The sequence below is a fragment of the Bos javanicus genome, chromosome 18, assembly GCF_032452875.1.
Source record: "Bos javanicus breed banteng chromosome 18, ARS-OSU_banteng_1.0, whole genome shotgun sequence".
NCBI lineage: Eukaryota > Metazoa > Chordata > Mammalia > Artiodactyla > Bovidae > Bos > Bos javanicus.
In genome coordinates, this window is record NC_083885.1 from 22140547 (window position 1) to 22164806 (window position 24260).

Consider the following 24260-nt stretch of genomic DNA (forward strand, 5'->3'; position numbering starts at 1 on the left):
ATACTGTGTCTAAAATAGGTAAGTAATGAAAACTAACTATATAGCTCAGGGAACCCTACACGGTACTCTGTGGTGACCTAAATGGGAAGGAAATCCAAAAGAGGGGATACATGTATACATATAGCTGAGTCACCTTGCTGTACAGTAGAAACTACACAACATTGTAAAGCCACTATACTACGATAAAAATTAATTTAAAAAAAGATGTGGTTAGAGCACAAGAAAAGAGGAAGGAAATACATGCACTTTGACTAATAACTAAAAATGAGCAGGGGGATAGACAGGTGGGAGGAAATGTCACAGCAGAATATAGGTGTGAAGAGAATGGAGGACAGAAATATAAAGATCAACACGTACATCTGATTTAAAAAGAAAACTGATGACATTCAATGGGAGAGAGCTGATTCTGTTATGGGGATGAGAAAGGCGCATCTCAATAAAGAGTGAGAAAGGGCAAAAAGCAAGGAGAAGCCCAAAGGCATCTACCACAGAAAAGAGCTCAGAGTCTGAGGCAACCAGGTTTTACTTCAGAAAAACTGAAGGAGAAACATGGTTTAAATATATGAGTCAATGTTACAGGGAAAACGAGAAGGGCAAGAACAAAAGGTGCGACGGCACCAGGAACACGGGCCCGGCTTCCCAGGAGGTCAGACTGCCGGGTGCAGTCCACTGGTGGTGCTTTGAAATGGAAGTGAAGAGTCTAGCTTGTAAGATCAAAGAGATTGGGATGAGGAGATGTTTCCTCATTCTGAATTTTCAGATTTTGAAACACTTGTTTCTGTAGCTTTGATATTTTTTAGCTTTCTGGTTGACCCGCGGGTTGTTTTTGTTCTGAACAAAGAGGACGGAAAGCTGCCTTTGCTCCCATTCATGGATCTAATTAGGCATGTTGCCCAATCTGTAATAAATCATGGGTTTAGTTTTTCTTTGCTAAGGTGGTCAGAGGCCTTCAGGCATGAGTGACTTATTAAAATGTACTCTCATAGTTGGGGATGAATGATCATCCTGGTATTGTCAATCACTCAATAATTTTATATCCCCGAAGCTCTCCCTTGGTTATTCTGTACTACCCAAAGATGACATTTTATTCTCGTATTTGTTCTTAGACATGATTCACATTTTGCGATATCTAGAGCATAAGGAAATCATTCTAAATTCAGCAATTGTGCCAGTTTGACGAAAAAAACTTATTTTCCATATCCACAGAAATGTTAATCAGATTCTTGTTAGAACATGTGTAAGAAGTGGTTTTCATTGTCACAGCTCCTGATGTCAGATTACTAAAATAATTTATGTTTTGTTGTGGGAACATGGGTGCAGGCAGAGCCTTCCCAATCACACGACCACTCTCGGCCCACACGTCTTCATAATACACAGAAATTATTTGCATTTTGTGGTAACGAGCGAATGGCAGCAACAGCAGAATTTCAACGTGGCTGTTCTTTATTTGATTAAATATATTCTCTATTTATTCTTAAAAAAACTAATTTAAGTTAAACGGCAATAAACCATGATAATTTAGAAAACATGTTGAAACTGAGAGTGAAGAGAAATGTTCTCTACGTAAACCACACTGTAAACCATAAAACTTATTTTTGTCAACTGCTTCTCATGACAGTGGCTAGGAATCTGACATTTCTACTACAGTAGGCAAAAAAACATGTAAAATACACTCTCCCACATACCACATCACATCTCTATTTATATTTCCAAACTAAAAGCATTTCAGCCCCCAAAAGTGCTGAGTGTACTGTGTCCGTTTACACCAAGAGCTGTAAGTTCACACAGGCCTTACCTTAAACGGGTGCATTTGTGTGGCCAGGCCCCTCTACCCTCAAGCCATACTTAATGGATCAGGCCTGGCTCACCAAGAGAAAAACACTGCTCTTGATCCTAAAAGGTGGGGAACTGTTCAATGAACTCTGGTCAACACAAGACAAAATGAAAAGCTATTCTAGAAACCCGTCTAAAGCAGCCAGGATCACTTATCCACTTCAGGATGTGCCAGCAGTTATTCAACTACTTATGAAAGTGAGTTTTGTGAAAATTCATGTAGTTTGAGGCTGAGTATTTCAAAACTAGAAAAGGAATCTTAAGTTATGTTATGGTACATACAAAAATGACAGAAATGTGGCTAGTGCTCTGATGTCAGCTGAGATATATATTCTATACAGTTGACTAGATCTCAACAGATTTATAATAAAAACTTCCCCTTTCCACTTCGAGATCATAAGAAGTCAGCACAATCCGGTCTTATCCCTACAGAAAGGGCATTTACTTTGGGATGTAACGTTTTAAAACAATAATACAAACCTCCTGGGAGAATACCACAATAAATGTCTCAAAAACCACTCAGTTAATCCCAGGGTATAATCCGGCTGTTTTAAATTACTGCAGGGAATATTACGGGCCTTAATGACACTGTAACTGCTTAAAGCCAAAGAAAGCTAGAAAGAGAGGCCAAAAAGATGAGCTCAGAGCCAGCTGAAGTGACAACAAACATGTGGCTGTTTACTAGGGTTGGAGAGGTTTAGTCTGCAGATGTTTGTGGTCTCTGGAAGGCTTCAGAGGAATGAGTTGTTATGAAGATTTGCCGAGTTTGATGAGAGCAAGATTCTTCTTGGAGATGGCAGGCCCCAGACAGGGAGGCCCAATGGTAGAGACAGAATTTATAGATTTCTGTGGTCAGATCATACTCTACTGGTTCCACAATGTACATCAACAAATTAATATTGTACGGATGTCATTTCAAAGCCTCTTAAAGACAAGAGTCATTATTGAAGCCATTAGAGCACAGATGGTTCAAACTATATGCAGATATTCATACTTGCATTTTTGCATTATAGCTGCTTTTTTTTTCTGTTGAACTGTAATGAATTGTCTCATAATCTATTCCATCTTCTTGCCATTAGCAGGCTTTGAATGTTCACAAATAGGAGCAAAGAACTCATTTTCCAGAGCTTTAATCACACAAAGAGGGAATGCCTAATTCTCTAAATGAAATGGTCTGTGATCACTGAAGCAGAGATTTAATATATCACGGCAAATTAGGTAGATTTTAATAAATTACTTATCTCTCTGAATACTTTACATATGCTTAAGAAGGAACATAGCCTGTTTGCAAACAGTGAAAACCCACAGCCTATAAAAATCCTTTGAAGAAAATGACAAATAAAAAAGTAAATTAAAAAATGAAATGCATTATATCCTAGACCTCTAGAGACAATTCCTTTGCAGCATTGATTCACAGCTCCATTAAAAATATCAATTAAATCCTTCAGTGAGATTGAGTAAAAGCTAGAAAATTAACTTTCTGAGCTGCTTTTCAAGGATCTGGTTATCCAGATACACCCGAGCATTGTACAAGCTTGATGTAAATTTTTAAAAAATGATAAAAAGATACTCCTTTCAGGTCTAACTAAGCATATCAAAATCTGAGTCATATTTTTAGTATTTTCCTTCTCTGCCATAAGCTAAGTTTTCAAAGTGTAAATTTCATGTATAAATATTTCTTCTTTATATACACACATCCCTGGATCCATATGAGCATTACAAATATCTGAAAACAATACAAATATTAATAAGAAAAACTATACTTTTTAGGAAAGAAAAACAAAACTTGGAGTGATTTAATAAGTTGGTGCCAAGTCTTATTCTTTATATTTAATTGATAGAAACGGCATGCATCAAAGAAAATGCATACTGAGCTTTAATGTGCATAAAATGGATATTAGCATTTTAAAGAGGAAAATTAACACATTAATCCAAGTAATTTTCATATAGTGCTTCTAATAAAATCTTCACAGTATAAAACTCTTAATGAGGCTAATCATAGGCATTCCATTTAGTGGGACAATTAGGGATAACATAAAAGTATTTCTTTTTCAGAGGTTTTCTAAGATTTATGCTTTTTTGCTTATTAAAAATAAAAATGGGAATTGCGTTTCAGTTCTTCATAAGGAAATGTTGAAAATGCAAATAGACTTTCTCATGTTATCATGTAGGTATAAATTATTGAGAAGGTGTTGCCCACTGTGGAGAACTTAAGTTCTCAAGGGGTGGCAGTCATGGGAAGAAGGGAATAGAAAAATAAACAAATGAAAAAGTATACAAAACATGAACACTTCAAACCCCGGTCCTCCCCGCCCCAGCTTGCTATGAATTATAGATTATATACACCAGAGTAATTACGGAAACCTCATCTAAGCGCTTTCATGTGAGCATTTACTCAGGAGTAGGAGATGCCTCTGGAACAGTTTCTTTCAAGCCTCCAAGTCATCTCTGAATTGCTCGTAGACAGACCGTAGGGCATGGAGTGCTTCGACTGTTACCCTGAGCTTGCCAATACCTCCACCACTTGCTCTGGCATCCAAAACTAGGGAGAGAATAGCAGAAAAGTGTTAATATCATTCAACAGATTTTTCTTGAGATAAGCCTAACTGAAATAGTAGTCGAAAAGATGAAAACAGCTCTATAAAAGTCCAAAATTCACTGGTATCAGAAATCTAAGAATTAAAGTTTGTCATGTGTGTATGGGGAGAAGGCAATGACACCCTACTCCAGTACTCTTGCCTGGAAAATCCCATGGATGGAGGAGCCTGGTAGGCTGCAGTCCATGGGGTGGCACAGAGTCGGACACGACTGAAGCGACTTAGCAGCATACATATTTCAGAGGTATGGCATGTAGGCATGTATGAATACACACTGCTTGTAGAGTTAAAACTAATTATCTGATCCTGACCTTTACCTAGTGGAAAGGCTATAGGATAATGATTCCCACATAGAAATCAGAATTTCTTAGGAAGAAACAAAAAGTCTAAAAGGGATCAAGATATGACAGTGAAGAATTTGTTCTAACATACAGTGTTAGCAAATCACAGAATGGCAACCCACTCTAAAGAAATTATGTGATCATAATTTGGAATGCTTATTTATCTTTCTAAGGAAAGCATTCCATTTAAAATAGATTATATGTGGGACTTGCCTGGCGGTCCAGTGGCTAAGACTTCGTGTTCCCCATTCAGGGGGCCCATGTTCGATCCTTGACTGGGGACTAGATGCCACATGCCACTAAGGGTTTGCATGCTGCCACTAAAGATCCCATATGCTACAACTAAGACGCAGCAGAGCCAAATAAATATTAAAAAACGATGATATGTGAAATGAGAAAAAGTTAAAATGGCAGACCCAGAATCTTAAGCTCTATGGACTCGTTTTGAGGATCTATGAACAGATGTTGCAGGAAAGGAGATGTAACATTTTTGAGTGTCAGTGGGCTTCTCTGGGAAGGAGGCATAGCTTTCAGTGGTGTGCCAAAGGGAGATTGTTTGATCATTCTCTGAGTTCGGGGGTGGCAGTGAAATGGGCTGCTGATTCAGACTCCACCTTCTGTGAACAGGATACTTACTAGTGATTCAAGGCCAGAATTTTGGACCTGGTAAGTCTGAGAGCGCTTGGGAGTCTATATAGTTTCTTTTGTTTTTGTATGTGTGATTTTCTTGAACTTTTATTGTGTGTGTGCTTAATTCCAAGAAAATTTGTAAGGAAACCTTCATATAAAACTTAATATACAAAGATTTAGGTAGAGAAATGAGCAGGAAGGGAGACTTGGGGGCACAAGTGGTCCCCAGCACACAGAGGAGTCGTCACCTCTTCTTTGGGATGTTTCACGTCTGTCTGGCAAAGCAATAAAAACCTGACTCGACTAGTGTTTTAATTTTCTGACTCTTTCCCAGAACAAGGCCACAATAGCTGTCGACATCAGGTCAATATGGTCATTTGTGGTCTTGCAGGATGAGAAGATGGTGTGTGAAACAGAAATGACTGGAGAAGAGATTAAGAATACAAAGCAGAGATAATTTTGATCCTTTTTGTCTCTTGGTTCTGGCTGTCTTTATAGGATTTAGGTTAATATTTTAATCCTCTCATCTATTCTTCTATGCCTGCCAAAGTTGTGACATGTATATGATATGTATGTGATATGTACAGTTTATAAAATTTCCCAGAACAGGTTTCTAATTTGGTTACTTGGTCTAACTTGGTTAATTATTTGGCTTGATTCTGAATTTGGAGCACTTGATGCACATCCAGGGCAAGCTTGATGGCTGAATTATGCTATAAGCAGAGTGCCTGGCACTTAAGAGGTCCTCAGTTAAGTGTTCACTTAATGCACGAATCAATGAGTTAACAAACCATTTACATTCTTCCAGCTGTGGATGGCTCTGCTGACTTAAGAAGTGAGACTAGGACTCAGCCTCATTGCTCCATTTATTGTACAGCTCAGGCCATCCCTGATTATTATTATTAAAGGTCTTTATTTCGTAAAGTACAATTCCTTCAGCAGATTCTAAATGTGTTATATAAGGATAAAGAGTAGAAAATAGGCATTGGTGGGACTCACACCTGGTGAGGTGAAAGTCGAGGAGCAGACTTTTTGTAAAGAATCCCTAACTCCACCCTGAATGCTGATGAGAAGCAAGTGACCAAAATGACTCAGAGTTATTAGCTGTGACTCTATCACCAGACTGTAACATTGAATTAAAGAGAAGCCTTGCAAAAGACACTATAACGATCACTCAGAATAGCATGCCTTAGCTGAAGTGAGGCTTAACAGCATGAGGCTTCTATAAACAATATTAAAAACAATCCAGTGGCCAAATTACTGTCACACTCCCCAACCCCCCCATACTAACAAAATGAGTAATTCCTTGTGAAACACAATTAATTATTTTTAAATTTCTGTTGACTCAAAGGAAGGCAGAGAAGGAGGGGGATGCAGGGAGAGATTCCAGCTTTAGCAGAAAGTCAGCTTGAGTTGCAAAGGGTTCAGCTAGTGTGTGACTCAATATCTTTGCAGCCAGCAAAAAGGTTTTAATAAAGGCTTTGGATTTCAGCAATTGCTGGTGGTACAGATTGAGCAATACTTCCACCCGTACCATCGATATTTTGCTCGATGATGTCTCTCCCTTCCCGAAACACGTCAGCGAGGTCAACGTTAGCGATGCCAATGTCCTCACACTCCAGGTCCTGCTCGTCCTCAGGAGGGTCACTGACCACAGTGAAGCGAACCCTGAGGAGGGGAAGGACAGAGAACATCACCAGAAAGTGAGAAGGAGACCACCACAAGCGAAACAAGACTCCCGAATGGGTGTGTTTTAAAAATCACAAACTGTGACACTTCAAAGTTTTCTATCATTCCAATAAAAAGAAAATTGTGTTAGATAAATTATTCTATGAATGATTAGCGCACACCCAGACTTCACATGAACACTAATTCACTTTTCTCAGCACTGATTACCATTTATCTCTAGAATCTGAGAAAATTACTAGGCGAAGAGAAGAACCAGATGTTCACTCTATTACACAATTATCTGATCATATTTTGACATGTCTACTGTTGAGGCTAAAAGGATCAAGTGAGTCAAGACCATGGAGGTTACGGCAGTGTTTTCAACAGAAAGGTAACATTTTCTATAGAAACGTACAACTTTAGAGTTTCTACTAAGCAGCTTAACCAACTGTGTTCTATATATTCTGATTTATGTTAGATAAATGCTGTAGTTCCGCCCAACAGCTATATGAAATGTTTGTATTACTTCAGCAATCTTTTAACTTACAATCATAGCATCCAAGTTTTATTTTACTTTTAGACATATAATTGTAGGGTTCTGATGGAACTGATTTGAATTAGTGGCTTGTGTTGAGGCCAAACACGGATTGACCAAATGACAGGAATTTACAGTTAAGTAGTCTTTTGATATGTCTTGGCAGCATAGCTTAAACCATGAATCCTTGTAAACTACCATATTAACCATTTTCAAAATGTATCCATCCCAAATCAGATGCAAACAAGAAACTTGTTTCTTAGATAACATTCTTTGGTAAAAATCTAAGTCTCTGAGACATTGTGCCTTGAAAAATAGGCACAGTTAAAATCCTTTCCAAATACTTACAGGTAAACATGACAATATTTTAAAATAATTTGCTAAAAGTATTCAACATTTCATTTCTTTACTAAGTCTCTGCTTTTTGGCTAGCAGTACGTTTTGTTCAGGAAATAGAAATCCCTTAAGTTGAAACCAAAGGTAATACCTATTTACACAATAACTGTATAATTATGAAGACTACAGAATGGTCTGCAAAGTGGGTGAGATGGATATTTTATATGATGCATAAAATAGAGAAATTAAGTGGTTAACAACAAATCCCTACTGTACAGCACAGGAAACTCTGCTCAGTGTTGTGTGGCAGCCGGGATGGGAGGGGAGTCTGGGGGAGAATGGATACATGTCTGTGTGTGGCTGAGTCCCTTCCCTGTTCATCTGAAACTGTCACAGCATTGTTAACCAGCTATACCCCAACACAAAATAAAAAGTTCAAAAAAAGATTAAGTGGTTAAGGGCATCCATTTTGGGCTCAAATTTCTGCCTTACTATTTATTAGCTGTGTGACTTTGTACAAATTACTTAACCTCTCTGATCTCAGTTCCCCTATCGGTAGGACAGTAATAATTCATTTGGCTCTTGTTAAGATCAAATTAGACGATACATTAAGCAGTACCTGGAACATAGTAAGCACTGAATAAGTGTTTGCTCTTTTATTATTATTATTTTTAACCTAGGTACAGTTCCTTAAGCCTCTCCATTTCTAAGGGGAGAGAAAAAGAAGGCATGGGAAAAGCTTGTTTCAATAGAAAACAGAGACACCCAAATTACCCAATGGCTATATCACTCAAACAAGAAGAATAATGATGAAAGATATTGTCCTAAAATGAGTGTGCTTAGAAAAGCATGAATTAGAAGTGATATTTGATGCACATTTTATACCCACAAGACTTACAGAGAAGACAGAGGCTACAAGATTATAATAATAATGTTAAATGTTATCCTTAAATAATGTCTCATTTAAGGATAACATCTATCACTTTACAAATGCAGACTACAACCTCCACTGAATATATGAGAATTCTGAGACAAAAAGGGAAAAAAAAAAAAAGCCTTCTAAATGCCAACTAAAGGGCTAAACATTAGAAAAAGCAATACTTCTGGTTTAAATTCTATCAAGAGTAAAGTGAGATATCAAATACAAAAATAAGAAATTAGTGTTAGGCTGAAAAGGGAAGAAGGTGCACTGAGACAGTTTAAAAACTATTTAGTTTAGCCTTGGTTTAGGCTAAACTGTATATACACATACATGGACTCATACGGACACATCTCATCTTACCTTGAACCCTGTCAGACAAGAGAGATGGAACCCTGCTTTATGTGCTGAAGAGGCTTCACTAACCAGCTTAAATGTCATCTCCTTGGATATGCCTTCATGTTGTTATTATTTTCTTTACTCCTACTTTTTTTTTGGCTGGGCTACATGGATCTTGAGATCTTAGGCCAGGGATCGAGCCCAGGCCTGGCAGTGGAAGCTTGCAGCCCTAACCACTGGACTGCCAGGGGATTCCCTTCATGTTATTTTCTATTTTAGCAGCTTGTTTAGCTTTCTCTTAGTACCTACTGTAATGCATAGTTGGTCGACTATACATTCCATGAGTGCAGAGACTTCCTCTTATCCAGCATTTTCGTTCCTGATACTTAGGTAGGGATCACAAATGTTTGTTGAACTACTATGTGAACTGCAAAACTGAAGTCCTAGTTGAAGACTGGCTGGAGAAGGCCAGCTTTGGGCTGGGTGGGCCTCAAGATTGAGACCTCAAACGTTGCTTGCTGTCATTTAGGAAACCAGAAGACACTGGAACTCCTTAGATCATTTTCTAAAATGACATTTCTGATTCCTTCCACATTCTGAAATACTTCCTTTTTATATGAAACCGGATAGAAGAGACTAAGGGTCACCTGTGAGTTTTACGCTGGATCTGCACAGTAGAACACTTGCAGGGAAGAAATGAAACCAAAAAGGAGCCTTAAGTCAGTAACAAAACTATGACTTCAAAGAATAGTTTTCAGACTCCCATTTCAATGCGTTGCCTCACTTTTAATGTGACGCTTATCTACTTGTAAATATAGCATGGGGCAGCAAGCAAAGGCGCTACATGTAATTCACTATATTATACAATGCACATCGTTTTATGTGTGTCAGGGAAGTTTGGTCAAACTTATCTAGCTGTGGCTGAATATGGTATCACCAGTTTACGAGAGGGATGCTGTCTGAACAAAAGCGTTCTCATAATCTAGGAGGTACTTGAAGTAATGTGACCTCAGAGTATTTATAAGAAGCAAGAACATTCACTGGAATCAAAACTGTCTTTTGCCTGTGGACAGATGTAAATTCTTTTTTTTTTTTCCTTAAGAAAATGACACTGCCTCCCGCGATGGCCCCGTCCCTCCCCTGGCAGTCAGAGGAGCTTGCGGCTGGTGCTCCAAGGCCTCACTCGGCTGTCATCAGCCCTGAGTCAGTCACTTTGTACCTGCAGTGCCTTTTGCTGCGTATTTCTAAAATGACATGAACATTTGTGTCTCTGGGGGGCATTTGGAAATGTTAAGGGAAGCAATGATGGGAGAGTGGGAGTAATTATAGTTATTGTGGACTTCTTTATTTTTTAAAGCTCAGTTCTGGACAGTGATAACCTAGCTTGTTGACTGCAGAGAAGCAGGTGACACGGCCAGTGCTGTCTAATCACTAGTGACCCGCGGTGCCTGAGGGACTGGTGGTATGTGAGGGGTCTTGAAAGAAGCCCAAGTATACAAAGTAAGTAAAACCTGAGTGATTATCTACCGTCCTGGGAAAAACACCAAACCTCGAAGTAATTAACAGGGTTTTCCTACTCTTTCTTCAGAATCAAGATCCAAGGAAACAATACATGTATTTCAAGAACTTAAAGAAAAAGCCACTGTCAGATCCTAAGAGCTAAGAATTTCAGTTTGCTTTCATGAAACAGAAGATTGGATGCTAGTTTGAAAGCTCTTTTGAAAAATCTAATGTTGTGAACATTCACTTCATGACCTCCAGGAAAGAGATGAACTTGAGACTCTCTCAGGCTGGGGCCTAAGCTCAGGTAAGGCAGTGAGAGGCTGTGTCATCATGGGCCATAAAGGCAAGGAGAAGACAATGGGGAGATAAAGGGTCCCCCTCCAGGCCAAGGGGGACAAGCCAGTAAAGGGGCACCACTGAAGCCCCACTCAGCATTCACAGGCAGCACTGAGATAACTCCTGAGACTGCATGGATGGGAGTTCACTCAAATGCACAAAGTCACTAAGACCATGTGCTTTTTCTCCTTCTCAAAAGGGTTTAACTTCTATATGGACCCAAAATGCAAAGTGCCCTGTTCAAATTGGCCAAAAAAGACATTAAAAATAACATGAAATGATGAATTATTAAACCCTAATAGTGATGTAAAAATGTCTAAAAGGCTGAGGAGCTGTTACAAGTAATATTATTATATACTTACTACTGCTTATCATGACTGCAGTGACTACCTACCATGCTGCACTTAAGCTCTTGTGTGAGGAGTTATTCTATCCATCTAACATGCATCATCTCATTTAATCCTTACAACCACCCTATATGGAATTACTGTTTCCATTTTACAGGGGCAGAAAGTGAGGCACGGTGGTGGTCTGAGGTCTGACAGCTAGTGACCGAACAGGAAGTTATACTCCAGACACTGGGTCCAGAGCGCCCCCTCCTGGCAATCCTTGTTGGGAGCTTTACAGTCACAGTGGCAGTGGGGTACTTTATATACTAACTACACTGTACAGGTCTTTTGGTTTGCAGAGCTCTGTAGGATCTTTACAGCTACTTTGTATGATAGGCAGGGCTATGATATTTCTAGGAGGAAAGAGACGCAGAGAGGTCACATACTCGTTCAAGGACACAGCGAATGAGAGAAGTTGTGTTCTGCTTCCTTATCTCATGCTTTTTTTTTTTTTAACCACACCATGCTACCTTGTATAAACCATCAGGTAATTTAGAATGCTTAAAATATACCTTCTATTAGGCATCTCTTGTTTCAGCAGTATAGCTTTTAAGATGTCTCTCTTGGCCTGGTTGTTTTCTTTATCCATGTAGATCACTAAACCAAAAAAAAAAAAAAACCACAAAACTCACAGGAGGCAGTCACTCAGGAATATGCTACGTCAGTACCATTCTGTATTTGTATAAATACCTGTTTTTAGAGACGCGTGCCACCTTGCTTGTACGCCTGGGAAAAGAAAGCAGCGCTGGAAACCAGAATCAAATCTGAATAGTCATGTGATCTAATGTCATGTCACTGGCAGGCCTCTGTGCACACTGTCAGAGAAGATACGAGCAACATCTGAGAGTGCCACATCGCTGTCACTGCCTGTTAATGGCAGTGGCAGTCATGACAGTAAAAGCCAGCGGTCTTTATTGCTTTGTATTTGAGGGATTTACTGCATTTTCTTTCACCCAAGGAGCGAGTGATAATGATAATGTATGGCAGAGAGCTTGTCCTTCCTGACAGCCCCGGTAATTTAATCCTTCTTTCCTGCCACAATAAGAAATAAAAGAGGCATCCTAGTGCGTTGGGTTGAGGAAATCCACAGGCTGATGTTCGTTCGTGGTTGGGTGGGGGGTACGGGATAGACTTCTGGAGGGAGGCGGGGAGAGGCTTCTTTGGGTGTGAAGTGTCTGTGGTTTTAAAGGTACATGCTGCATGCAGGGATGTGGCTAGACTTTACTGAGCTGAAATATCAGATTAGATAACTCATCTGAGTCCCACCAGGAAGAAGACGGTGAACACGTAAAAGTAAAGAAGTGTCTGCACTTTGGGAAAATGGCATCTTGGAGTGTGAACACTTCAATTTTCATCCGCTTATTTTTTTTCTCAGCTTGGCAGCCCTTCAGCCATACCTTAGCTGTGGAAGGAAGACATTTCTTTTTCAGATGCCATTTTGGAGTTAAAGTCTCTCTGGTGACCAGATCTCAATTTAGAGATTATCCCTTTATCACACACAGGGTGAAAGATACCACGACAATTCTAAAGCCAGGTTTCACTGGGAACAAACATATTTTATACTGAGAATGTTTCCCTGGACAATTTGAGTTCAATCTCAAATTATGACGCTATCAACTCATTTAATCCTTGGCTCAGTTGACTAAAAACTGAGGGCCAAAGACGGTACATGCCAGGCACTGAGTTAGGCACACATGCTGAGGGGCACAAAGGTCTGTGTAGGGGTGGGCTGGTGGTTTAAGAGAAGGAAGAACCAAGGTCAAACTACAGCCTTGAGCTTATTGTTCTTTGCACGATACTGTACTAGTGAATGTGGCCAATTATATAAGTTACTGTGATTTACACAAATCGAAAAAGACAAAGGGTTCGTGTAAATTTTATAAATATAGTGTGTTACCTATCAATGCTAAAATGTCATGCTTTTTAAAAAAGTCATTCTCTTCCACTATGGGAAGAGCAACGGGACCTCATTTTAGCCACCAGAACCCACTTGCCAATGCAAGAGATCTAAGAGATGTGGGTTTGATCCCTGGGTGAGGAACATCCCCTGGAGAAGGGAATGGCAACCCCCTCCAGTATTCTTGCCTGGAAAATTCCATGGACAGAGGAGCCTAGTGGGCTACAGTCCACGGGAATGCAAAGAGTCGGACACGACTGAAATGACTTAGCACGCACAGCACACCACATTTTATGTCTTCTGATGGGTATTTAGGTTGTTCACCGCCTGGCTGTTGTGAATAATGCTGTGCTGAACATGATGTACAAACTCTGTCAGAGTCCTTGCTTTTAATTCTTTTAGGTGTGTTTCCAGAGTATAATTGCTGAATCTTTGGCAATTCTATGTTCAACGTTTTAAAAAAACATCTTTACCACTGAATAATACTTTGGCTACCTGATGTGAAGAGCTGACTCTTTAGAAAAGACCCTGATGCTGGGAAAGACTGAAGGCAGAAGGAGAAGGGGACGACAGAGGACGAGATGGTTGGATGGCGTCACCGACTCAATGGACATGAATTTGAGAAAGCTCCAGGAGATGGTGAAGGACACGGAAGCCTGACGTGCTGCAGGCCACGGTGTCGCAAAGAGTTGGGACACGACTGAGCGACTGAACAACGGCACTAAAACTGGTAAAAACTGGTTTAGCTGGGACACGTTTTGCTTTTGCTTCATTCAGTTGACTGCTGCTGCTAAGTCGCTTCAGTCGTGCCCGACTCTTAGCGACCCCATGGACTGCAGCCTACCAGGCTCCTCCGTCCATGGGATTTTCTAGGTAAGAGGACTAGCACACTGTATTTCCTAGTCTCTTAACAAAGATAAAAATAGTGATGGCCACCATTTAGTGAGTGAGATTCATGTACTACATCCTACACTCAATATTTTGCTTACTGCAATCACATCTGTTAAGAACCATGCTGACCCACAATTTACAGACGATCATGCAGACCTAGAGAAGGTAAGTAATTTGCCTCAAGTAACATGGCTAGGAAGTGGCGGAGCTAGAATTTGAATCCAGGAAGGTCTGCCTCATGGCCTGCCTTCTTAACCTCTGTGCTAAACCTCCTTATTCCACATGAGGCCAGAACTCTTCCTGTTGTTTAAGCTGCAACCATGCTGTTAGCACAGGCTGAAATGTGAGCGAGTTCCATCACTGTGTCAAGAGAAGCCACCTCACTCTCCTTTCACGCTTTCTTAAAAGGGATATTGCTTCCTTAAACCTGGTACCTTAACCAATGCTCTTGACTGAACACTTCCAAAAATTCCTTTCGACAAATAATAAATGCTGGAGAGGGTGTGGCAAGAAGAGAACCCTCCTACACTGTTGGTGGGAACGTAAAATGGTGCAGCCACTATGGAGAACAGTATGAAGTTTCCCTAAGAAACTAAAAACAGAACTACCATATGAGCCAGCAAGCCCACTCCTGGGCACATATCCAGAGAAAACTGTAAGTCAAAATGAAACATGCACCCAAATGTTCACTGCAGCACTATTTACAGTGGTCAAGCCACAGGAGCAACCTACACGTCCATCAACAGATGCGTGAAGAAGACGTGTGGGAGGGGTGTGTGTGCACACAGTATACACATCTCGCAAACAGATGTATGTGTACACGATGGAGCATTACTCAGCCACTGAAAAGGATGGAATAATGCCATGCGCAGCAACACGGATGGACTGAGATGACACACTAAGTGAAGGAAGCCAGACAAAGAAAGACAAGCATTATGTGATATTACTTATATGTAGAGTCTAAAAAGAAGGAAAAAAGACAAATGAACTTATTTACAAAGCAGAGAGAGAAAACAAACTTACGGTTACTAAAGGGGAAAAGGTAGGGCGAGGGATAAATTAGGAGTTTTGGATTAATAGATTCACACTACTATACATAAAACAGATAGACAATAGGGACCTACTCTATAGCATATGGGACTATACTCAGTATTTTGTAATAACTTATAAGGGGAAAAGAATCTGAAAAAGAAAGATATATATATCTGTATGTGTGTATATATATATATATCTATCTGTATGTATATATGTAATTGAATCACTGTACACCTAAAACTAACATACAACACTTTACAACTATACTTGAAAATAAAAAATTTCCTTTTAGAAAAAACTCCAGCTACACACTGATGAGTTTGGTTCTCCAAAAGTGTACCAAGTGAGAAGTACAGCTCTCCTGCTTGTATAAATGAGGCCTTCGGGAACTTAATCTATCCTAATGGTTCTTAGTCCTTAATATGCATCAGAATCCCTGCAGGATGTGATAAAATGCAGATGACTGGGCTCACCTTCAATTTCTAACTCCGTAGGTATGGGGAAGGCCTGAGAATCTGCATGTCTAACATCTTCCCAGCTGCTGGTCAGGATACTATTGAGAACCAAGGTTTAGACCCTCGGTGTTTTTTAAATCAGCTCCTTCTCTGATTTTTGAAAAGGATCAGAAACTAGTAAACATTTTTTTGTGTGTTAAACATGTGGGAGACACTTAGGTTACCTCTAATCAGGTTATGATCCCAAGAATATCCATTTGATATTCTGAATTATGTGGGTTAAAAAAAAAATCTACATTTCAAAACTTAAAATATCCATTAAAAAGCAATCCTGGTGATTATGAAATGAATCTGAACTCTCCAAAAAGTAAGATAATTACCTTTCATTCTCATCAGAAGCCACATGGGTATAGGATTTGCTAGAATTTGACATAAATTTACTGAATGGATGTGTCTCAAAAAAGATACAAACCAGTAGTCCAAACACTTGAGGTGATCTTGAATTCTCTACCATTAAAAACACAACCCACGTACACATATAACTGATTCACTTTGCTATACAACAGAAACTAGCAAAACACTGCAAAGCAACTCCAATAAAAAGCAAAATTCAGAACGACATTCCTCACGTCTGCAGGTTGGGGGAATCCCTATTTTCTTTAGCAATGTTATTTGGCAAAAGAAATACAGATAGTTTAATTATATAAGGGGGCTTCCCAGGTGGCACTAGTGGTAAAGAACCCACCTGTCAATGCAGGAGACATAAGAGATGCAGGTTCGATCCCTGGGTCTGGAAGATCCCCTCGAGGAGGGCACAGCAACCCCCTCCAGTATTCTTGCCTAGAGAATCTCATGGACAGAGGCACCTGGCAGGCTAAGGGTTAATAACCTTGAATCTCAGATAACTTTTGTGTTAAAGTATTATCTCCCCTTAGTCCTTATCTTTGCCAAGTTTTTCCTCCCATTAGTAGCAAAATCTAAAGTTCTGCTTCTTTTTCATCTTCTGAATTAAACTTTAATTGTTCCAACAGATAGACTGTTCAGTGCTCAGAGACTAAAGGCCTAGATCTGTATAAGACTCATAAAAACTTTGGACGATTTCATTAATCTTTTTTCCTTCCCACTGTCAGCTCTCTAGAAGATGTTATTCAGCCCAGACAACATTCTTTAGCTCTACCATTAATCTTATTTTTTTTTAACCAAACTATTCTCTTGCTCTCTCAGCATTCTCCAAGCAACATTTTCAAGCTCAATAAAATATAACTTTTGTTTTTGCTACCAACGTCTAGCAAGTTAATTCAACTTTGATTCTTTTTTTCCCCCCTAGTGTTAGTAGCCCTAAAAAAAAGATCTATTTTGTGTATGTGAAACTGGTACTAACACCTCTTAATAAAGACTGAATTAGGCTATGAATAATCCTGGGGATCACTAGTCTAAACCTCTCATTTTATGTACCTAATTCAGGCCTCCGTATACAAATCCCTTCTGAGTAGATTCAAGTCATACTGCAGAGTAAAATCATCGCAAGGTTCAGTTCACCTCTCAACTGGAATGGTGTTCCAATAGGAGACAGCATGTACTAGCTGGCCTTTAAATTTTCTGTCTCCGTTAAAAAGTCAGTTTGGAAATAAAACTACTTTCACTAACATTTAATAAGATTTGGAAGATGTAAGGCTATATTATATTGACCTTTTATTGTGAATGCTAAATCATTACAATAATTAGATGAATGAGATAAGTTATTTATGAAGCAAAGATTCAAGGAAATTCTCCTACAAGGAAGGAGATGCAAACATATTAATTTAAAAATAAGCACTTTCAATATGTTTTCCTTAAGTGAAAAATAAGCCTTCTACAAGGTTAATAATAATTATTTCTCAAATTTGCCGATGATCTAGGACTTTGTTTTTTTAGATACAATAGATATAAGACAGCATTAACTTGCTTCTAAGCCCAAAGTACATTTCTCTCCCTTCCCACCATATAAATATCCTTAAAATTCTTTTCAATTAACCTTGAAAATTCTGTACAGTCAAAACTCAATAGGTAGAAATAGAAGCTGCAAAAAGTATAGTAAATACTTCTAAAGAATTCAATTCTAATAGATTATTGGTTTTCTTGTTGCTATCAGGTGACTATTAATAATTCATCAGAAATACTAAAATACCAATTAGTTAGTAGTACATCTTGTAGTAAAAGGAAAATATAAAAAAAACAAAAACCAAAAACCAAATGAATGCCAACTAACCAACCTGAAGTGAGTGAAAGTCGCTTAGTTGTGTCCAACTACCTGCAACCGCAGGGAGTATACAGTCCATGGAATTCTCCAGGCCAGGATACTGGAGTGGGCAGCCGTTCCCTTCTCTAGGGGATCTTCCCAACCCAGGGATCCAACTCAGGTCTCCTGCATTGCAGGTGGATTCTTTACCAGTTGAGCCACAAGGGAAGCCCGAGAATACTGGAGTGTGTAGCCTACCTCTTCTCCAGCGGATCTTCCTGACCCAGGAATCGAACCAAGGTCTTTTGCATTGGAGGTGGATTCTTTACCAATTGAGCTATCAGGGAAGCCCCAACCTAGCAACTGACAAAAAGCCCAAACAGACCTAGGCCATCATGTGAGACTGAACAAAATCCAGGAAACTTGAGCATGTACCACAGGTTTCCCCCAAAGAATAACGTGCATTGCTCCTTAAGCAAATGGAAACATCTGTTGTGCTGCATGGCCAAATTTCTCAATGCATAACCAACTTCTAAAAAACAATTTTGTTGTCAGTTCAACCAAACAGTCTCCTGCTAACCTTTACAATGAATAATAATTAAAAAAAAACAGAAGAGCTTGTCTCTTTTCTTGGGAGTACCTTCATTAAAATTAGTTTAGTAACAGTTTTTTCATTACTAATAAATACTGTGATTATGGCTTACTTTTCTGATACTTTGCAGTTAAAAGATCTCTAGAAAGTGTGAGGTAGTTTTTGGAAATGTTCTGTTAGATCAGGTCAGTGATAGGAAGGAGAAATCAGATTCTTATCCTGACCACACTACTTATTCCTCAAGTGACTTCTCAACTTACCTCTTAATCATAGAATGATAGAACCTGAACTGGAAGGGTTCTTAGCACCTTATTCAATAGATAAAATGGGGAATCATGAAATTTAAACACCTTGCCCAAGTTCTCATAACTAGTAAGAACTTTTGATACAAGGTAGACTAGACCCGATCTCTGGATACTCATGATTACTATCTCAAGCAATGAACATGTTTCTAAAAATGCCAGTTGCAAAACAAACAAACCATGAGCATTCACAACCCTATTGGTACAATAGTATGATTGTACATATTGATCAAAATGAAATTTACAAACCTTGTGAGAAAAAAATATTGGTGTTCAACTAGCATGAGATGGCCTATTTTGCTAAAGATAACACAACACTCCATCTTTCTGGTTTGTTTTAACATAGGGCTTTTGAAGAACTTAATAAGCAGTTTTAATTTATGGTCATGGCAACCTGATAAGATTTTTTACTCCCCTCTAATTAAAAGACGCTTACTCCTTGGAAGGAAAGTTATGACCAACCTAGATAGCATATTCAAAAGCAGAGACATTACTTTGCCAACAAAGGTCCATCTAGTCAAGGCTATGGTTTTTCCAGTAGTCATGTATGGATGTGACAGTTGGACTGTGAAGAAAGCTGAGCGCCGAAGAATTGATGCTTTTGAACTGTGGTGTTGGAGAAGACTCTTGAGAGTCCCTTGGACTGCAATGAGATCCAACCAGTCCATTCTGAAGGAGATCAGCCCTGGGATTTCTTTGGAAGGAATGATGCTAAAACTGAAACTCCAGTACTTTGGCCACCTCATGCGAAGAGTAGACTCATTGGAAAAGACTCTGATGCTGGGAGGGATTGGGGGAAGGAGGAGAAGGGGACGACAGAGGATGAGATGGCTGGATGGCATCACTGACTCGATGGACGTGAGTCTCAGTAAACTCTGGGAGATGGTGATGGACAGGGAGGCCTGGTCTGCTGCGATTCATGGGGTCGCAAAGAGTCGGACATGACTGAGTGACTGAACTGGACTGAACTGAATTATACACTGATACCTACTATCCTTAAAATCATCCTAAAGTTGGTTGATCTAAGAATTTACCGAGTGCCTATTGGGTCTGTACTGGCCTAGCAGATTTTCATGTGAACTAGCTAATAGGTGATAAAGCCTTAAAACAGAAAACCTGCCGGCTGTTATGAAGGGATGTGTGGGCTAAAAATGAAAAGATACTGTAAGAACTTATATCAATTAAAATCCTGAACATCTAGACACTAGGAGAGATAAACATGAATGTTGTAAAAAAACATCTGTGTGACGATACTGAGCAGAAATGCGGAAAAAAATAGGACATTCAATTGTTAGCATCATATGATTTAAAAAAAAACAAGTACTTTTATTCCCCTTGAAATACATTTTTTGATTAAATTCAACTTTAGATGCAGGTGGCATTTTTCTACTGATACTGTGATATGGCAGGAAGATCTAGAACATCTTTTTCCCACTGTTTCTGAAATAACTTTTACAGTTAAACATTACAGTTGTCCCTTAGTCAGTTGTCAAGGGGGGTTGGTTCCAGGATTCTGCAGCTATCAAAATCCAAGGATGCTCAAGCCCCTTATATGAAATGGCATAGTATTTGCATATAATCTGTGCACACCCTGTATACTTTAAATCATCTCTGGATTACTTATGAAACTTTACGATGTAAATAGTTGTGAATGCATGGTAAGTATAAGTTTTGCTCCTTGGAATTTTCTGGAATTTTTCCCCCCAAGTGTTTTCCATTGTGTTTTAGTTGAATCTGAAGATGCAGAACCCACGGACACAAAGGGACAACTGAATTTTAAATTTAATTTCTTAATCCTTATGCTACAGGTTTGACTTTCATTAATCTATTCTGATAATACTTCCATGATTTTATGTGAACATTAGACAATTGTACTTTCTCGTGTTCCTCTGGCTTCCTTCACAGATAAAAGTCTATATTATAAATACCATACCTACCATAGCTATAATTGTAGTAGACCCACTGGCCGCTCTTGGGTTTTGGAAGTGACACGGGTGTCTCTTCAGCGGGAAGACTGTAGAATCGGCACTCCACGAAGAGTCGCTGGATAGTGTCATCTGCAGTTATTCGGGAATCATTAAGGCTAAGGGCTATGATCTCAATCCGGATTTTTTCTGGTGGCTGTTTAAAGAGCAAAAACAAAACATAATAAAGAAACAAACAAAAAAAAATGAACAAAAAAAAATCCTTTACTCTTTTTTCACTGTCAATTTTAAATAAAACATGAAGGTACTTGGCCTTCATTGATTTCTTTTTTTGGAAGGTATTGTACCCTACAGTCTAGTTACACATGATAGATTATTCACGACAGAGAGAGAAAGAATGAGCTTCCAGTGCCCCAGGGTTTGAAGTTAACAGTGTCATGGCAATAGTCTCCTGATTTACATTTGAGGCTATAAATACCCGCTAGTAGTCCATCAGGAGTGAAGATTATGAGATCTTCATCTCCAATTGCTTTCAGAATGACACACATCAGTTGGCCTTGTTTCAAACTATGTAGTGAAATACGCGTTTATCACTGCTTTTATTTTACTCTCTGGTACCTGAGAAAGTTTTGGTTATTCAAAGATCAAAGCCTGTTGAACACTTTATACTATTATGCTAACATAAATAACTGTATGAATCCATATTAAGCAGGGCTACAGCTCATTCTCTTGTGTATTCTTCCATAACATATTTCATTTAATGAGCAATAAGTTTTCAAACAAAAGACAAATTTGTATTGAATTTAACATAATTTTCTTACAATTATCTCATTTTTACAGAATTAATGAAAAAATATACTTGTGTAATTTTCATCTCAATCCTTATTTAATAGATTTTAGTGTAACAAACATTATATGTGAGTCATATGTTTCCTTGAACAATAATTTAAAACAAATGATAGACTATGACTTAAAAATTAGATCACACCAAGATAATTCCTCAGTTAAATGTTTACATTGAATTTAATTTTAAATGTTTACAATTTAAAATTTGTTCTTTATTCCCCCTTACTAAATTTCTCTTTATTAAATTCAGAGGTATGCTACTGTAAATTATATAACTTAAAATAATACTAAAAATCCTGATACTAAGACCTGCTTATATAACTAACTTTTAGGAATTCATTGTCAAATGTAAATCAGTGTGTAATTTCACCATAGCAATTACTATTTTGATATTTCAAAGTATATAATATAATTAATCAAACTGAAAAGCATAAGTACCCTATTGTAAAGAATATTCCCATAAAGAACAATTTCCATTGCTGGCAAACCCCCTCAATATTTGATGAAGTAATTTTACCCCCTTCTTTCAAAAGACATTTTCTTTTATTATGTATTCTAAGACACTTTAACTAAAAACCCAAATCTGAATATTTCAATAAGGTTATTTTATTATTCAGTAGATTCATGGAAATTTTACTAGGATGACAGAGAAAATTCCACACCATTCTGTCTCCACTAATACAGGTACAAGGCTGCAGCTGGCAATATTACTAGGATTAGCATAGTATGATGAAATATTTAAAGGAAAATTTTTTCTAAAACCTAATAAATCAAATGACTGCCAAATGTCATTAAAGTGATGGTCTTTGACTTGAATATGCTTTTCATATTCAAATTTGAAAAGAAAGAGATGAAAGCCTGGAAAGGTTACTCGGTTTCAACTAATAACCTCAAGCCCTCTCTGTTCACGTGCATAAAAAATGAAGTTGGCTCTATTGTCTAATCTCACTTCAGAAAAGCCCTTCCTGCTTGCCAAAGACTAACATAGTAAAGAAAACATTTTAAATATTATTTTTCCTTAAAATGTATTGTGGTTGTCAAAATTGCATACACACAAACTATTTTATACTTCTGGTTCAAATGCAGCACAATGCATAATTAAGTCTTTTACATAACTTGTAATTTGACAAACTTAGAATTGTTATGACAATAACATAAAACATTCCTGTGCTGTGCTGTGGTTAGACTGTTTCTGCACAAAAGAATTAAAAGAAAACAGCTTATAACAAAGGCAAAAGAGGTGTATACATTGTTATTTTCACATTGTGAATGAGAGGAATTTAAAATCTGGTTATCACAGAATCCAATGAAGAGACAAATTAACTTTTAAATAGGGGAATCAAATTTATTTAAGTGTTTTTTTAAATTAATAATAACTGTACAATCCCGGTATGAAAACTTGTATTACTGCAAGAACGAACTTGGGCTGTCAAATAAGACTATATACAAAATATAGTCTACATACTAAATAAATGCAGATACTTGGATAACAAACAGACAGAATACCAAAACCAAATAAACCAAAAGAAACCCACTATATTACCCCCTCCTCCCAAAAAGCTTTAAAATTCTTTTTATGATATCTGTCTGCTTTCTGGCCTAGATCGTTTTTTTCTTCTTAGTTTCCCTCCCACCACCCCAGCCTCATTAACTCTAGATTATGTCCTTTTCAATTCTCTAACTTAACAGAGTTATCAGTTATCATTTCTTTGTTTCTTTAAGGCTACACGAATCAACCTAAGTCCAAAAAGGGATAAGTTCCAAATAGTATGTATCTAGGGAAGCATGCCCTGAATAAACAATTTCCAAACATTATAAATTTTGGCTAATCGGCCTAGCCAACTTCTTTTTCAACATTGGAACAATTCTGGTTCTGCTCATGCCTCTGTGAATCCAAAGTTCAACTAGATGATATGCAAAGATTCTGAAGATTAAGAAGCACATCAACTGTGTAGCAGACAACTCCAACTTAGTGTAAAAACTGAACTCACGATCTCTCCTCTCCACCACTATCATTCATCCTGATACTTGTTACCTCAGGTGATGACATCACTGTCCACCTGGTCACCCACAACCTGGAGACCTTGGAGCCATTCTTGCAAATCTCCATTTTCACACCCACCATATCCTATAGATCATTCATTCCTGTTCCTTTAACTTCCTAAGTATTTCCGTGGTTCACTGAATTAAGGAAAGCTGAAGATATTTCAACACTGTGTCAGCTACTGGAAATACAAAGACAAAACAAGATGCGGTTTCTTTTCTCATTTTTATCTCTAGAGAAACTTCTTTTATGTTCTCACACGATCTGAGGAAGGAACTAATTCAACAGCTTCCAATAGTTACAAAGCAGTTTCACAGAATTAGCAGAGAGAGAGTTTCCCAGTGGCTCAGGGTTAAACAATCCACCTGCAAAGGCAGGAGATGCAGGTTTGATCCCTGGGTCAGGAAGATGTCCTGGAGAAAGAAATGGCAACCCACTTCAGTATTCTTCCCTGGGAAATCCTATGGATAGAGAAGCCTGGTGGGCTGGAGTCCATGGGGTCACAAAGGAGTTGGACTTTGTGACTAAACAACAAACAACAATAATGACTACAGAATAAGTGGGGAGAAATCAGAAGGAATCACAAAAGATAATTGGTTGGTAGAGTTGTAAGCAGACAGATGGGTGGT

The 24260-nt window shown here is 38.4% G+C and overlaps 1 protein-coding gene across 4 annotated transcripts in view; it reads right to left on the minus strand.

The window, feature by feature from the left end:
* Positions 1-2947: 2947 nt before the first annotated feature.
* Positions 2948-24260, minus strand: part of RPGRIP1L (RPGRIP1 like) — a 97656-nt gene continuing 76343 nt past the window's right edge. For 3 of the 4 annotated variants that reach the window (XM_061387212.1, XM_061387214.1, XM_061387211.1), the window contains 4 exons: positions 20754-20937; positions 11939-12023; positions 6936-7069; positions 2948-4375 (listed from right to left, as the gene is read on the minus strand). In XM_061387212.1, coding sequence (XP_061243196.1) covers positions 4263-4375; positions 6936-7069; positions 11939-12023; positions 20754-20937 — 516 coding nt within the window. In that variant the 3' untranslated portion in view covers positions 2948-4262. The remainder of the gene's footprint in view (positions 4376-6935; positions 7070-11938; positions 12024-20753; positions 20938-24260) is intronic. The other variant, XM_061387213.1, reaches the window with a different exon arrangement.